This window comes from Megascapheus bottae, chromosome 17 (assembly GCF_031878675.1).
Source record: "Megascapheus bottae isolate mThoBot1 chromosome 17, mThoBot2.hap1, whole genome shotgun sequence".
Lineage (NCBI taxonomy): Eukaryota > Metazoa > Chordata > Mammalia > Rodentia > Geomyidae > Megascapheus > Megascapheus bottae.
Window position 1 is genome coordinate 45,147,896 of NC_143525.1, and position 16,393 is coordinate 45,164,288.

The following is a 16,393-nucleotide window of genomic DNA, read 5'->3' on the forward strand; positions in this document are numbered from 1 at the left end:
AGTTTTTAAAATGCACAGTTAACGGAAATAGATCCCACAAAATTTTTATCTTTAAAAAGTGGAGTCAGAAGCTGGGCACCAGTGGCTCACACTTGTAATCCTAGCTACACAGGAAGCTGAGATCCGAAGATCTTGGTTCAAAGCCTGCCCGGGCACCAAAGTCAGTGAAATTCTTATCTCCAGTTAACTACCAGAGAAACAAAAGTGGAGCTGTGGCTCAAAACAGTAGAGGGCTGGTCTTGAGCTAAAGAGCTCAGGGACAGTGTCCAGACCCAGAGTTAAGCTCCATGACCGCCAACTCCCCTCCCCACCCAAAAAAATGCCAGTCAGATGTGGTGAGGCACAGCTGTAATCCTAGTGCTTGGGAGGCTAAGTCAGGAGGAGGCTTATCTGTTTGAGTAGAACTTGGGCTTCAGGGGGAGTTTCAGGCCAGCAAGAGGTTTCATCAGGTTTCCAAAAGAAATAAACAAATCCAAACTGAATCTTTCATCCTGATATACCCAGTGGACTTCCCAATACCTAGAACACAGTCCTCAATAAGTATTGGCTGAGTAAGTAAGCGCATGCACTTTTGAAAGTAAGAACAAATTCTTAGTCATGTGTTTATAGGAAATCAATGAGAACATAAACATATGTGTCCATACATGAGAAGAGTGTTTGTTATAAATGCACATATAACAGAAAAATGGCCTCTTTAGACTGCTAAAGAGCACAATTTGTAATCCTCCCACAGCCAGAGTAGCCTGAAGAAAAGATTCCTGGTCCATGAATAAAGTGAGTCCTTCAAAAGTTGGATCAGTTATTTATTTTCCAACTTTATATGGACTAGTTTCCAGAAGTCTAAACACTGCTAAAGTTTTAGGTTTATGATTCCAGAAGTTTAAAGAGTATTTCACTGAAGCTACAATGAGGTCTTTCTAAACACCAAATAACAGGTTCAACTGAGTTCAAACTTTCCTATCAAACAGAGGATCTCAATTTGGAATAAATCAATTCTGGAAATCCAAGGCAAAGAAGCATTTTTCAGGAAGTTAAGAGCAAAGTAAATAGAAATTGCTTTCATTGTAGCTACTGGCAAATTAAACTGCCACCTTCTCCAAAATAAAAATGGCTGTATATTCCAACCATCAGCGAGCACAATCCACTGCAAGGCACACGCCTTTCCCTGTTGTCCCAACTTGGTTTGTTTGTATAGACTTCTAAAACTCCAAGCTGCCCCAGGAAGAACTCCTTGCTTTATACGGAATGTGTATGGTCACATACTCTGTATGTATGATCAGAGTAGACATTTATTCCTTTCAGAAAAAAGGACCCCCCCCAAAAAAAATTTACTGCTAATTGCACAACTGCTGTATGAAGAGCATGGAATAAAGGACTTTAAGGGCTTACGCTAATTCTGTGGTTATGAAAATAATTGCTCAGTTCAAATTATTTTAACTAAATTAATTCTTCAGTGGGTATTTCAGCCAGTGCTACATAATAAAATAATTGTGTAATTAGCAGTACATTTTTCAGTGCTGCCAAGAGTAGTTTCAGAATAAGAAAGGAGTGGTTTCTGTCAATATCATGCACAATCTGTAGTATAGACAAAAGGTGAAAATATAATGAGAGATAGCACAAAGTCATTCTACCTGAAAAATAAAGAATAAACTACAGGTAAATGAAGAAAGTTTCTAACCTCTCAACTTCTGTTTGTTAAAAATAATATCAAAATCTATCTCTGTACTACCTTGGTATAAATTCAACTCCCCAAAGAGAAAATGTATTTTTATTCATTTAATTGAAAAATAATTTGATCTCATGTTATACAGAAATAGCTTGAAGTGGAGTTTGTGCTTATTTTTCAAATTTGTGAAATGGACTTGGGTTTCTTTTTGGTGAATGTAGTTAGCTGGTATTGTGTAAAATGGATAGTATTTGTACACACACACACACACACACACACCTCTTAATCATCAGAACATCATCTTGTTCATATATCCAAATTGCAAGGAAGTGGATGGAGGCTTAGCTAAGTAAGAGTAAGTAGCTGGACACTGGAGGTGCACACCTGTAATTCTAGATACTCAGGAGAAGCTGGTATTTGAGGACTGAGGTTGAAGCCAGCCAGAGTACATGAATCCTTGAGACTCTTAGGGACAATTACCAGCAAAGAGCCAGAAGTGGAGGTGTGGCTCAAGTGATAAGAGTACCAACCTGGATGAAAAAGCCAAGGAGAGTATGAGACCTAGAGATCAAGTTCCAGTATCAGCACATACACACACACATACACAAAAAAAGTAACGAAAATAATATTCCTACACATATACCATTTTTTGGGGGGGGAGGTCTGTCTTGGGGCTTGAACTCAGGGTCTAAGCTTCTTTTGCTCAAGACTAGCACTCTTACCACTTAAACCACAGCACTACTTCTGGCTTTTTTTGTGTATGTGGTACTGAGGAATGGAACCCAGGACTTCATGCATGCTAGGCAAGCACTCTACCACTAAGCCACATTTCCAGCCCCAAAGATCCCTTTAAAAAACAAAATTGAGGTGAGGTCTTGCTAGGTATCCCAGGTTAGCCTCACATTGTAGTATTTCTGCTTCTGACTGCTAAAAGCTGGGACTACAGACATATACCACCAAACCCATCTTCAATCTCAGATCTTTTTTGGTTCTAAAGTCCATCCATATATGTTAAAATCCCCCCACCTTTTTTTTTTTTAAATTGATTTGGGGGCTTGAACTCTGGGCCTGGGCACTGTCCCTGAGCTCCTCAGCTCAAGGCTCCCACCCTATCCCTTGAGCCACAGCACCATTTCTGGTTTTCTAGTGGTTAATTGGAAATAAAGAGTCTCACGTCCTTCAGTGTCCCGGCTGGCTTTGAACTTTGATCCTCAGATTTCAGCCTCCTGAGTAGCTAGGATTACAGGTGTGAGCTACTGCACCCAGCTAAAATCCTTCTTTTTATTAATCATTTCTATTGCTACCAAAGAGAGCACGAAGCTGGGGTTATCTGCTTTACCAGGCTAATGCAATGGCTGACTAAAATGAAACCAGGAAAGAGACTTGACTAAATGACACTTCTAAATGTTGCCTAGACTTCCTCTATGTTCAGAAATGTCAGAGATTGTACTGATGACACTAGCAACTATGTGAAGAGCTTGGTTCAGGATGCCGAAGAAATATCTTTAAGGCCCCAAGACTGCAAGCTAGAATGGCTTCATTAAAGCTGACATTCTTGGAATGAGGATAATACTTCCATCTACCCTTAAACACTAACAGACTCACAATCCAACCATCAAAACACACAAAAAGCAAGCTATTAAAACATAAACACAAAAACAAATTCTATAATCATCATGCTCATACTGAACTGAAACTCCTCTGGACCATCTATTCTGAAAGGCAGGCTGAAACACTTAGCAACAATCTAACATACAATTGTCTGAAATCCTTTCATATTTAAGAGAGGAGGGGAGGGAGGGAATAGCCACCATAGTATAGTAGGGAGAGCCTCAAGGATTTATGCCAAAAAATCAGTCTAGGGAATTTTAAGGCTCTGCTCTGCTATCCATTCTTAGGCCCTGAGAAATGCAATTGAAAATGGAAACTGCTCTTAGGCTCTTTCTTCACTGGAGAGGCAGAAGCTTCATTTCTGAACAGTCTGTGTTAAGTACATCTGCATGAATGGTGATCACATACAGCTTTTGAAGCATGTTCTTAGCACCCAGGCATCAACTTTGCCTAGGGCTTTAGTTGTTATACAACATGAACTAAACAAGGAAGCAGGGTGGCTGAGAGGGTTTCCACAGTGCCTCACACTCTCAACACTGGAACAGATTTTATTGGTTTGAGCACGATGATCTGTGAGAAGCTGAGGTAAACACTAGGCACACACAAGCTGCATATGCATTATGTCTCTCCTAAGTTCCTGACGGCCAGTGGACACTATTTCAGCATCCAAGTAATCAGAGAGTTTAAAATAGACTTTCGTTTCAGTTAAAGTTTTCAATAAGTGTGTTTTTTTATTGTTATTTATAACCTGTCCCAGGAACAAAATAATAAGTATAACATGAAAAGCCAGCTGAGAGTGACCCTGTAGCTCCAGCAGTGAGGCGGCTTAATATCACTGGGATTTGCATCCTATCAAGCTATTCATGCTGAGGCTGGGACCCTGGTGCTAATTTCTAGTAAATTTCACGCTTGATGTCTCCCTGTTGTGGGTCATTGCCGGTTCGTCTAAATAAACTGCTTCCAAATGGCTCTTCCATCTAAATATTCAGCCAGTTTTTATAATTTAATTTTGCATTATGCTGAATAGCCTTCCGGCCAGATAGAACTCATTGGAAAAAAAGCACCAATACCATCTTGACAAGATTTTATTTATTTATTTATATTTTTACTGCTTGAATTAGACCTCCTAGGCCGACTAGTAAAGAGTTTTTTTTTCCCTCCACTAATGTCAATTTTCAGCATAGCAAGAGCTGTCTCTAATCTTTTCCTACTCATTACACACAATTTTGGAGTCATTTTACCCACAGTGCAGTCGGCTCCTGGCTGTGTGTTTGTGTGCACTGAGGGATGGCATAATTGTTTATTTTCCCTCCCTGCATAATCCCCAGTCAGTATTGAAACCAAAACTGCAAACATCTCCCCAAGGGATGTGGAGAATGACAAGAGGCTCTCAGTTTAGGTCCCTTTACGTGAGATAATATGCAGGAAGCATCCTGACCTGTATGTAAATATGAAAGGCACCATTCCTACCCTCTTAATTTCACATACTCTCAATCTTCCCTAAAGTTCATTTGTCTTATATGGTATGTAAATGGATACATGAGCACCGAAAGTCAAAAGAAAACCTTGCTCAGGTCTCTATTAGGTCAACAACTCCAGTCTGATAAGGTTAAAAAAAAAAAAAAGTAGTCACTATTTAATGAATAGAGTTTAAGTTTGAGATGGTGAAAAAGTATGGGTATACTGACAGAACCAATGGTCACACAACACTGATTACATCTGATGTCACTGAATTGTATACTTACAAATGGTTAAGATATATTTTAGCACAATAAAAGACTAACATTTCCTTACTCCAGGGATGTTTGTAGTTGATCCTGTTCTGGCTCTCTTAATTAGGAGTTGGATGGATCTACACACTTCTCTCAGCTCTTATTTGCAAGCTGAATTATCTTGGGAATTTTACTTAAAGTCTTAATCCATGGCAAATGAAATATAAGCTATACTTTAGAGGTGCTTCTGGTGATGACTATGTAAGATAATGTAAAATAGTTAACATTTTCTGGTGAAAGGTGCTCAATGAAATTCAATAGTTGTTTTTAAGGTTATGGACTAGCAGTGAACTGGGTCTCAGACAAAATAAGCAGAATCGAACCTTTTCCGACAAGTGGCAACTCTGGAACCTTTGAACTCTGAACTTTTGGTAGAACAGGAAAGCTAAGTTGACTCCCTCTGGTGTCATAAAGAGTGCCTGAGACCAATAACAGGTGCTAACAGGTCCTAACATAAACCACAGAGCCAAGAAAATGGGGACCTAGAGAATTTCACTGCTAAATAAATGAAAGGTGTGTATTAATATTCCTCCACTTCCTGACTTGCACGTGCTACTGTCCTCTTTTGAACCCTCTGGCATTCTGCTTATATGTCATATCATTCTGCCCAAGACATTTTTCTTAACTCTGTGAGGCCTTGTCTGCTTCAACTTATTTTATTTCCTCTGGATATCTAATAGTTTCTTGTATATAGGATCTTAGAAAGACTACAGGACTGATTTGTTTAACCTATACTGTCAATTTCTCAAGTTACTGCTTTGGTAATTCTGGAATTCACATTTAAGTAAGATATGTTGGTACATACTTATTATCCTCACATTTGGGAGCCTGAGGCAGGAGGATGGAGTTAAGGATAGGTACCAGTGGCTTACACCTGTAATCCTAGCTACTCAGGACGCTGAGATCTGAGAATCCAGGTTCAAAGTCAGCCTGGGCACGAAAGTCCATGAGACTCTTAACTCCAATTAACCACCAGAAAACTGGAAAGGGCACGGTGGCTCAAGTGGTAGAGTGCTAGAGAGTTGAGCTGAAGAGCTCAGGGGCAGTGCCCAGGCCCAGAGTTCAAGCTCCACCACCGATCAAAAAAAACCCCCAAAACAACAGAACAAACAAAACAACAACAACAAAAACAACCCCCAAGCCCCAAAACTAAAACGAAATACCGCATCTTTAGCATTTAAAAAATATACAAACATTAAACTGAATGTATAATTTATATCTTCCCCAAGAAAAATGCCAGATACAGTAATTTTCCAGCAAAGGGTAAATTCTCAACCCCCCCACCCCCACATATCCCTGCCCCATTGCAGTCAACATGGTCCACATTTTGCTAGGGAGGTTTGTCCAGACAGGGCTCTTCCTAGCCAGGCAAGAGAAAAACACTGGCAAAGATTTTGAGTATCTCTCATTACATGGCTATGAAAGGGGAACTTCTCCAGGGTTTTTCTCCTCAGAAGAAAGGGACAATCCTACACTATTACTAGGTTCCCTATTAAGTATTCATTGCTTCCTATTTCATACATTCTGGGCACTCTCTAATTACTTACCATGGAAGTTTCTCCTTTTTCCATTCTCCTATCCTATCTACTACCTTAAAACCCTGAAGTGAATGAGGTCTGCACAATCGACATAATCTCAGCCCTCAAGTGTGTAGTCTCTGTCTTCTGCATAGTTGTGGGGTTCTGTCACTCTAAGAAGTGGAATGAGTTTCTTTTGGTTCTTTATGGACTGTGGACAGGAGGATTATTGGTTAATGATGACATGGGCTTTGTAATCACTAAGCCATTCCCACAGCATGGAGTAGTGCCTTTATAATAATGGTCTAATCTGCTAGAGCCACAGGCTCAGGACTGTTGGTGGATAGTAATAAAACATATTACAAATTGCCACAAAGAAGAGCCCCTGGTACAGAATCTGTTTCATTTTAGAAGTTATCTTTATCATTACAGAATAGTGAATGAAGGAAATGTCCAGAAAAGAGGGACAGGGACAAGTGTGTCCTATTTCCTAGGACCATCATAATGATCTAACATTCACTTGTGAAAATTAAATAAACAACGGCAGTCCACCTAGATAATACTAGATTATTCCATGATACTCTATGAAATTATACAACATATCGTGTTTTCCCATTGGAGATGCAACTCAAAAGATGTCTCAGGATAGATTAATTCTGAATAATCACAGACCCTACAGAGTGCATATCCTACCTCCTGTCCACTCTTATTCAGTAACCAGTGATGCCCTTCCTGCCCACAGCCAGGCCAATCACCTTTCATCCCTCCAGAGAAGCCTCTCCAGTTGGCAAAGACCATCAGGGGTAGTCCTTCACGATTGAAGTCCTTGATAGCCTGATAGGTCTTAAATGCAGAATCTGGGAACCACACTTGGCCGGCCTGCTGGATTATCTAGTGAGGAAAATCAAAGAAGTACTTATTAACAATACTGAATGAGAACTTTGAAAGAGAACTCTATGAAGAAGCCTTTATTAAAAAATGGCAAATTTAGGGCTGGGAGTGTGGCCTAGTGGTAGAGTGCTTGCCTAGCATGCATGAAGCCCTGGGTTCAAATTCTCTGCACCATATACACAGAAAAAGCCACAAATGGTTCTGCAGCTCAAGCAGTAGAGCAATAGCCTTGAGAAATGCCCAAGGACAGTGCTCAGGCCTGTGATCCCTGTAATCCTAGTTACTCAGGAGGCTGAGATTTAAGAGTAGGGTTCAAAGCCAGTCTGGGTAGCCAAGTCCATGATACTCACCTCCAGTTAACTACCAAAAAAGAACTGCAAGTAGAGCTGTGCCTCAACTGGTAACACTAGCCTTGAGCACAAAACCCCAGGGATAGTGCCTTGGCCCTAGTACTGGTGTGTACACACATGCATATGTGCACGCACACACACACACACACAACACAGAGGCAAACCATTAAAAAAAAACTAAGCATCTGAGATCTTTGACCTTGTTAAATATCCTTCTTTTTGAACCCTGATACACCACTAATTCCTAGGAATTCTCATTCAGCTTCTCAAAGGCAACTTTAAATGGCCCAATATACAATTCTAACAAAACAAGCCAACTATATAGATGCTAAGGCTTTCTGCCTCTCCGTTTACTTAATATAGCCATTTTTTTTTATTGTGCTTAGTCAAGACATATGAAGTGATACTGCTGAAAAGTCTCCTCTCTGATCTCCCTTACCTCTTAGCGTTATAACAGGTGTCAAGATGTAAATGTAATCTGCCTATAAAAAATATGGGCTGTGCTGTCCATGTCTGGCATTTGGTAGAATGAATTCTGGTTTAGTGCTTTGGTGTGTATGCTAGGAGACTGGCAAGCTGTACCATTATCTCAACTCTCTCTCTCTCTCTCTGTCCCCCTCACCTACCTACTTTCCTTTCTTCCTACCTACCTACCTACCTACCTACCTACCTTTTTCTGCCAGTCCTGGAACCTGAACTCTGGTCTTGGTCCTGGGCCCTGTCCTTGAGTTGAGATACAACTCAAAAGATATCTCACAGCGTTTTTTTGTTTTTGTTTTGTTTTTTGCCAGTCCTTGGCTTGGGTGCAGGGCCCGAGCACTGTCTTTGAGCTTTTTTTTTTCCCCTCCAGTCCTGGGGCTTGAACTCAGGGCCTTAGCACTGTCCATGGGCTTTTCTCAAGGCTAGTGCTATATGACTTGAGCCACAGCACCACTTCCAGCTTTTTCTATGTATGTGGTACCAAGGAATTGAACCGGGGTCTTCGTGCATGCTCGTCAAGCACTCTTACCACTAGGCCAAACTCCCGGCCCAACTTTGTGTGTGTGTGTGTGTGTGTGTGTGTGTGTGTGTGTGTGTGTGTGATGGGGCTTGAACTCAGCCTGGGCACTGTCCCTGAGCAATTCAGCTCAAGGCTACCACCCTCCACCCCTATCCTTGAGCCAAGCCCCATTCCTGTTTTCTCAATGTTAATTGGAGATAAAGAGTCTCAGGTCCTTTTGTGCCTGGGCTGGCTTTGAACCTTGATCCTCAGATCTCAGCCTCCTGAGTAGCCAGGATTACAGGCATGAGCCATGCCTGGCTGTCCTTGGGCTTTCTCAAGGTCAGAGCTCTACCACTTGAGCCACAGCACTACTTGTGGCTTTTTTTCTATGTATGTGGTACCGAGGAATCGAACCTGGATCTTTGTGCATGCTAGGCAAGCACTCTACTACTAGGCCAAACTTCCAGCCCCTCTCATAGCTTTTTTGATCAAAGTTAGTGCTCTACCTCTTAAGGTCTAGCTCCAGCACTTTGGTGATTAATTGGAGATAAAAGTCTCAAGGACTTTTTTTTTTTTTTGCCAGTTCAGGGCTTGAGCTCAGGGCCTGAGCACTGTCCTTGGATTTTCTCAAGGCTAGAGCTCTACCACTCGAGCCTCAGCACCACTTCCGGCTTTTTTCTATGTATGTGGTACCGAGAATCGAACCCGGGTCTTCATGCATGCTAGGCAAGCACTTTAACCACTGGGCCAAACTCCTGGCCTCTCAAGGACTTTTATACCCAGGCTAGCTTCAAGCAGTGCGCCTCAGCTTTCAGCCATCAGAGTAGTTAGGAATACTGGCATATTTCACCAGCTCAGCCAGTATAACCCTGCAAAACCAGACCAGTCTCTAGTATCACTAAGACTACTGTAAAGGCCTATTATTTTTCAGGTAGAGTTTAGAATCATCCTGAAAGTAAACAATGTAATGATCTGAAATTATATTGCTAACTGTTCTTCCTTCTAAGATTTGGTGGTTTGCAATGCTCCCAATATATCCGTAGGCACTACAGAAGGAAAACAAGCTTGCAGCATGAAGAAGCTCCAAGCACTGGGTACTTAAGGTGACCTACCTTGGCTTCAGAATCCAGGTTTGCAGGATCGGCTGGGATACTCAGTTCTACTGTTCGAGTTTCTACCGCAACTACTCCTACAGGTATTCCTCCTAGCCTGATTTAAAAAAAAAAAAAAAAAGCCACATAAGAACCCACTACGTGTTCAGATTATAGCTGGTCCTTTACTTCCCAATACCACATTGACACTGGAGGAAAAACTAAAGTAAGAATTAAATGTGACTCTGTAGAGTTAGTATTCACTCTATAAATATGGTAGAAAGCCATCTGCAGAATCACTCTAGTACAACTAAGGATTGTAATAGTGAAGCCTCTACAGTGAAACTCAACGACCTATGTACATGTCCTTCTGTACTTACCAAATGAAATCGGAGTTCGTTTTTTAGTATCTCTTGGTAAAGATGATGAGAAATATAGTATAAAAAATACCAGAAGTGGGGCTGGGAGTTTGGCCTAGTGGTAGAGTGCTTGCCTAGCATGCACGAAGACCCAGGTTCGATTCCTCAGTACCACACACATAGAAAAAAGCTGGAAGTGGTGCTGAGGCTCAAGTGGTAGAGCTCTAGCCTTGAGAAAGTCCAAGAATAGTGCTCAGGCCCTGAGCTCAAGCCCAGGACTGGCCAAAAAAAAAAAAAAAAAATACCAGAAGCCTGAAACTCAGGAACTTTTCATGAGTGCTAGCCTATAGAAACAGCTGTGATTTTCTATGGAATATTAATAATGTGGTTCTAAGGCTAGAGGCATGACTCAGCAATAAGAGTGCCTGTCTAACAAGGTGTGAGGTTCTGATACCATTTTTAACAAGTGGAACCAGGGATTTGAGGGTAGTATAATAGGTTGTACAATTGGTTATATAAGTATATAGATGTGTCATAATGATGATGATGATGATGATGATGATGATGATGATGTCAAGAGTAGGTAAGTGATTAAACTTTGGTCATGCACAGTGGCATTCATCTGTAACCTCAACTAATAGGCAGGTATAGATAATTAGGACTGCAGTTAAAGGACAGGCTAGGCAAAAAAAAAAAAAAAAAAGTAAGACCTCCATCTCAATAAAACAAGCTGGGCATTAGGGTACACTGTTAGATGGACTGTGGTCTAAGGCCAGTCCTGAATCCTTATCTGAAAAAACAACTAAAGCAAAAAGGGCTTAAGTGGGGAAGCACCTTCCCAATAACTGAAAAGCCTGACTTCAAACTCCAGTATTACCCAGCCACCCCCTGCGACCAAAAGTACATATTTAATTTCCAAACTATATCATTAAAAAAAATCAAGAGGCTTAAAGATTCTGCAGCTGTAAGTCTATGATTCCCTCCCAACTTGGTTCTCATAATATTTTCAAGGAAAACTCATAGAGAAAGGAAGGAGGGAAGATGGGGTGGGAGAAGAGGAAGGGGGGCACACAGTATAGGATGAGTCCTTCCTAGGATGAGTCCTTCCTGTAGAAAATGTGATGCATACTCATTCTCAGTCGCATTCCTTGGGGTTGGGATGGATTATAGTCTCTCATTCCCCACAGCATCTCCATCACAAACCTCCCCATGAAGAATAGTCTTTGGTTACATTCCAGTTGCCATTACACTGGCTACTGGAAATGGATTCTTGCCATCACAAGAGGCCTAACACGGGGTGAGTGGAGACCACCCACCCCCTTGTCATTTGCCTGCACTGAATCAGAATCAAAAGCCCTCTAGACAACCAGACAACGAGCAGGAGGTACACAGGAGGATTTAGAAATATTTCTGTTCACAATGATTAATAATCCAACTGGAAACTTGTAATTGCAAAAGCCACCCTAAATCGGTAACTTATAACTTATATATTAGGGCCCATGTGACCTAATAAAGAACATCTTTATCCGAGTATTACAGTTATTTATTGAACTTGAAAACAGCTCAGAACAACTTCTGTTTTCTATTATACTTCATATAAATTTTATCAGGCTAGCACATGAAGATGCTACATCTTGTTTTATAGTGTGTCCCGGGACAAGGTGCCATGGAATAATAAAAGACAATTTACAGCCAATAGCACACATATTCCAAACATACATACCAAAGATGAGTTTTGGCAGCACTTACAGTAACAATCCCAGAAGAATACATTTATATTTATTTCTTGAAATGCCATTGCTTTTGAAAGAAGCTAGCTTCATTTCTGTTTTATATACTTGTGAGCATGTGTATGTGTTTGGAGTGAGAACCCCAGAACTCATCAGATGGAAAGAAAGGAAGAAGTCAGAGTGAGTGTCAGAATAAACAATAGCAGAGCTAAGCAAAGCCAACCTTGACTGCAGAACAATCCCTATTTTTCCCATTGTTAAATGTAAAGCATTGTTCTTTTATTTCCCAGGGGATGAGCTTAAAGACCTTAAAAAACGGGGGGGGGGGGGGGGGGGGAGGGTGTGTGTGGGGGGGAAGAAGGTGGATTTGTAAGATTAAAAGTCTGTCATATTTTTTTTTTTTTGCCAGTCCTGGGCTTGAGCTCAGGGCCTGAGCACTGTCCTTGGACTTTCTCAAGGCTAGATCTCTACCACTTGAGCCTCAGCACCACTTCTGGCTTTTTTCTATGTATGTGGTACCGAGGAATCGAACCCGGGTCTTCATGCATGCTAGGCAAGCACTTTAACCACTAGGCCAAACTCCCGGCCCCTGTCATATTTTTTATAGACAGGAAAACTGAAGTAGAATATATAAGAGCCAAATTTTGAGAAAAGTTGGTCCTGGTGTGGTATGAGGACTGTGTAAGGGGCAGTCAGTTCTGGGTGGAAGGGCACTAGCTCTGGTGCATATCCCATGTTTACCTCCTCAATGAGAATGTTAATTGGCTCAAAGAATGATTCTCGCTGGGACCTGAAAGCCTGGAGTGAGGTAAAAGACCTGAGACTTGGAAGAAATGAGCTGCTAGTTTTTGTGAGTTTTTGTCTGAGGTGACTTGAGGCCCGACTCCTATTTAGAGTCACAGTGGACAACTGTCTGTGGGATTTGCCATCTGATGGCTCCTTGTCACTGGCAGCATGAGGCGTGCTGACCTGCTGCACTGAGAGAACCACAAAGCCTAGAATTATTTTCAGAGCTAGAATCTAAATCTCAAGTCAAGGTGGCATGCTGGAGAATCTTGAGCAGGTGCCTTTTTCCCCCAAGATAAGGAAAACTGATTGCCCAGGAGGAAGGTGAGGCCTCATGCGGGTCCCTCGGGCAGCATGTCTGCAGCAAGAACTAGATTAAGATCAGTCTTGGCAGGTGCTCGTTATAGTGAGCGCTGCAGATTATTTCGTGCAGAGCTTGCTGTTGAGTGAAGCACTTCTTAGAGTGGGTATTAAAATTTAATAGAAACTTCAATTTCTCACTTGAAAAATACAGGTATCCCAGCAACCCATTCCAGCCTGTTTTACTTACTCGTGTGTGTGTGTGTGTGTGTGTGTGTGTGTGTGTGTGTGTGTGTGTGTGTGTGTGTGTGTGTGTGTGTTCCAAATCTCAATCTAAGATCTAAGGCTGTACGGAAGATACTTAAATAATCTGGATGCCAGGAAGGAACGCTCAGGGTGCACAGAGAAACATGTGAGTGTCTGTATGATTTATTCACCACATGCTTCTGCAAGTCCTCTACGTGGGAAGGAAAGTTGCTGGTGGCTATGCAGGTGACTGTGGCTACTGTAGGTGATCTTCGCAGATCTTAAAGAGCTTTTTGGGGGGACCAATTTGGATGATTTTGTTTAGTTTTTCTTTTTCTTTTCTTTCTGTGATACATGGGGTTTGAACTCAGAACACTTGCTCAGCAGTGTTCTACCATGTAAGCTATGTTCTTAAGACTTTTTTGCTTTGTTTTTAGATAGTCTTACATTTTTGTCAAAGGTTAACCTCAGACTAAGATCCTCCTACTTATCTCTCCCCAGATTCCTGCTATTACAGGCATACCCAGTTTGTTTGTTTAGATCTTGCTAACTTCTTGCCTAGGCGGTGATCCTACCATTCTCTATCTTCCAAGAAGCTAGGATTATAGGTGTATATTCCTTTCTCACACGATTTTATAAAGCAAATAATGTCCAAATCAGCCTTCAGATTAAACACATCATTGGAGCGCAATAGTAAACGACTACTGGGAACCACTGTTAGGCTGACTTATAAATGGCTATAATCTAGTATTTGTGCAAAATTTAGACAAAGAATATTACTCATTAAAAAAATCTATACAAGGGCCGGGAGTTTGGCCTAGTGGTTAAAGTGCTTGCCTAGCATGCATGAAGACCCGGGTTCGATTCCTCGGTACCACATACATAGAAAAAAGCTGGAAGTGGTGCTGAGGCTCAAGTGGTAGAGCTCTAGCCTTAAGAAAGTCCAAGGACAGTGCTCAGGCCCTGAGCTCAAGCCCAGGACTGGCAAAAAAAAAAAAAAAAATCTATGCAATCACAGTCCTTTATTACTTTTACTTGGAAGGAAAATAAACTGAAAAAGCTCTTACCTGGCTCTACCAACCACCACAGTCTGTGCCCAGGGCTGCATAATCTCTGAGAAAGATCCATAGTCAAAAAATCCACTCAACCACTGACCTTTCTGGGCTACAGAAGGAAAAAAGAAAACAAAGAATAAAGACAAATTGATTCATTGACAGTGTATTGGAACTGATGAATTTAAGGTCAGTTTTGGGGGATTATTTTGGAGAGTTTGTTTTTAACCGTATTATAATAAATGAAAAGCATCAAGCAGCTGAATGTTCATCTGCCTCCAGCCATCATATCCTATTTCATTTGTTAGTCTGTAGAAAAAGAGTCATTTATCAGCAAAAGCATCATTTATTGTTAAACGATGGGGTTCCGCTAGCTAGAGAAGAGTTTGAATGCTTTTAAATAAATAACTTGTTTTTCTTTTCAATTCACCACAAACATTTGTCAAAAGGCAGCCAAGTCATTAAAGATGCTTTTAACGTGTCTATTTATATTTTAAAATTTGCCTTATAATTTCGATTCCAATGATTTTCATGGAAAGATGAAAACAGCCAAGCAATAAGTATTAATGATCAGATGAAGAATCAAATTTGGGGAAGAGAAAAGAGATTCAGTTTCTCTGCTAGAACAGCAACAAGATAGATCCATTTTATTTATAGCTGACAACTTATAATCTTTCTTCAAGAAGACAGACATGACCATACATATCCTTCACAGGGCAAAAATGTGGATCAGATGCACACACTTACTCCATTAGCCTCCCTTGCACATGTAACTTCAACATCCTAAGACAAACTTTTGTTCCACAGGTATGAATGTTTGACCAAGTGCCCATAAAGGCTTCTGCAAATAACTGTTTGCTCATTTGCCCTCTCAGCTCAGTTTCTCAGTGATTCTTCTAATTTGAACATAGCCCTCTACCCTCTAAAAACCCAAGTCCAAAACCAATTAAAAGTAGAGATCCAAGCAAGCTAACCTTTGCTGACTTAAACAGGATGGAGAGTGTTTTATCAAGACTAAACTTGTAATTACTGTGTTCTACATTCCTTGCCTCTATGGCCCCGGTGTAAAATGTGATCATCCATTTCAAAATTATCTCTCTATCGTGAGTCCAAAGCTGATCGTTTAGATTCTGGTCTCGTGTTGGGCGTCAGTTTGAAGAATATCACAGCACTATCTCCTCTAATAAATGACTTTAACTTTTCACCTAGAAGATATCTGCTTTAACTTATCACAGGGAATCATCTGCTTTCTTTAACGCTTCCACTAAATTAAAATCTGAAGTCACTCGATTTGGGAGCGAGTGTTAGCTGCACATAGACAGCAGGATGAATTACTAGGGAGTCGATGAAAAAAATATTATCCAAAACTGCCCAGAAAACTTAAGTTTATCACAAATTTCATTTCATTTTTGTGGATTACATTAATAATGGACAGGAAAATGCCCACCTACATATAGATATTCATACTTCTATTCATCCCATATCAGAAAAAGAACTCAATCTTGTTTTTTTTCTTCTCTTTCTTTTTTTTTTGAGAGGATTTGTGCAGCCCAGACTGGCCTTGAACTTAAGATTTTCTTTTCTTAGCCTCCTGAGTCTGGGATTACAGGCATGTATCACCATGACTGGCAAAGAGCTTAATTTTTGCTTTTATTTCTTGTCAGCCATGGGGTTGAATTCAGGACTTGGATGCTGTCCCTGAGCTTTTCTTTTTGCCTATCCTGGGGCTTGAACTCAGAGACTGGGCACTGTCCTAGGGCTTTCTCAAGGCCAGCACTTTACCACTTGAGCCACAGCGCTGTACATGGCTTTTTCTGTGTAAGTGGTATTGAAGAATCGAACCCAGGCTTCATGCATGATAGGCATCTACCACTAGGCCATCTTCCTGGCCTTCCTGGGCTCTTTCGTTCAAGGCTAACGTTCTACCACTTTGAGCCACAGATCTATTTCCAGTTTTCTGGTGGTTGATTGTAGGTAAAAGTCTCACAGACTTTCTGCTCAGGTTGTCTTTTAACTTCAATCCTCAGATTTTTGTCTCCT

At 41.0% G+C, this 16,393-nt stretch overlaps 1 protein-coding gene across 4 annotated transcripts in view; it reads right to left on the reverse strand.

Moving 5' to 3' along the window:
* Acaca (acetyl-CoA carboxylase alpha) overlaps positions 1 to 16,393 on the reverse strand; it is a 251,719-nt gene that overhangs the window by 26,478 nt on the left and 208,848 nt on the right. For all 4 annotated transcript variants that reach the window (XM_090351204.1, XM_090351203.1, XM_090351206.1 and 1 more), the window contains 3 exons: positions 14,369 to 14,465; positions 9,902 to 9,998; positions 7,322 to 7,457 (listed from right to left, as the gene is read on the reverse strand). In XM_090351204.1, coding sequence (XP_090207330.1) covers positions 7,322 to 7,457; positions 9,902 to 9,998; positions 14,369 to 14,465 — 330 coding nt within the window. The remainder of the gene's footprint in view (positions 1 to 7,321; positions 7,458 to 9,901; positions 9,999 to 14,368; positions 14,466 to 16,393) is intronic.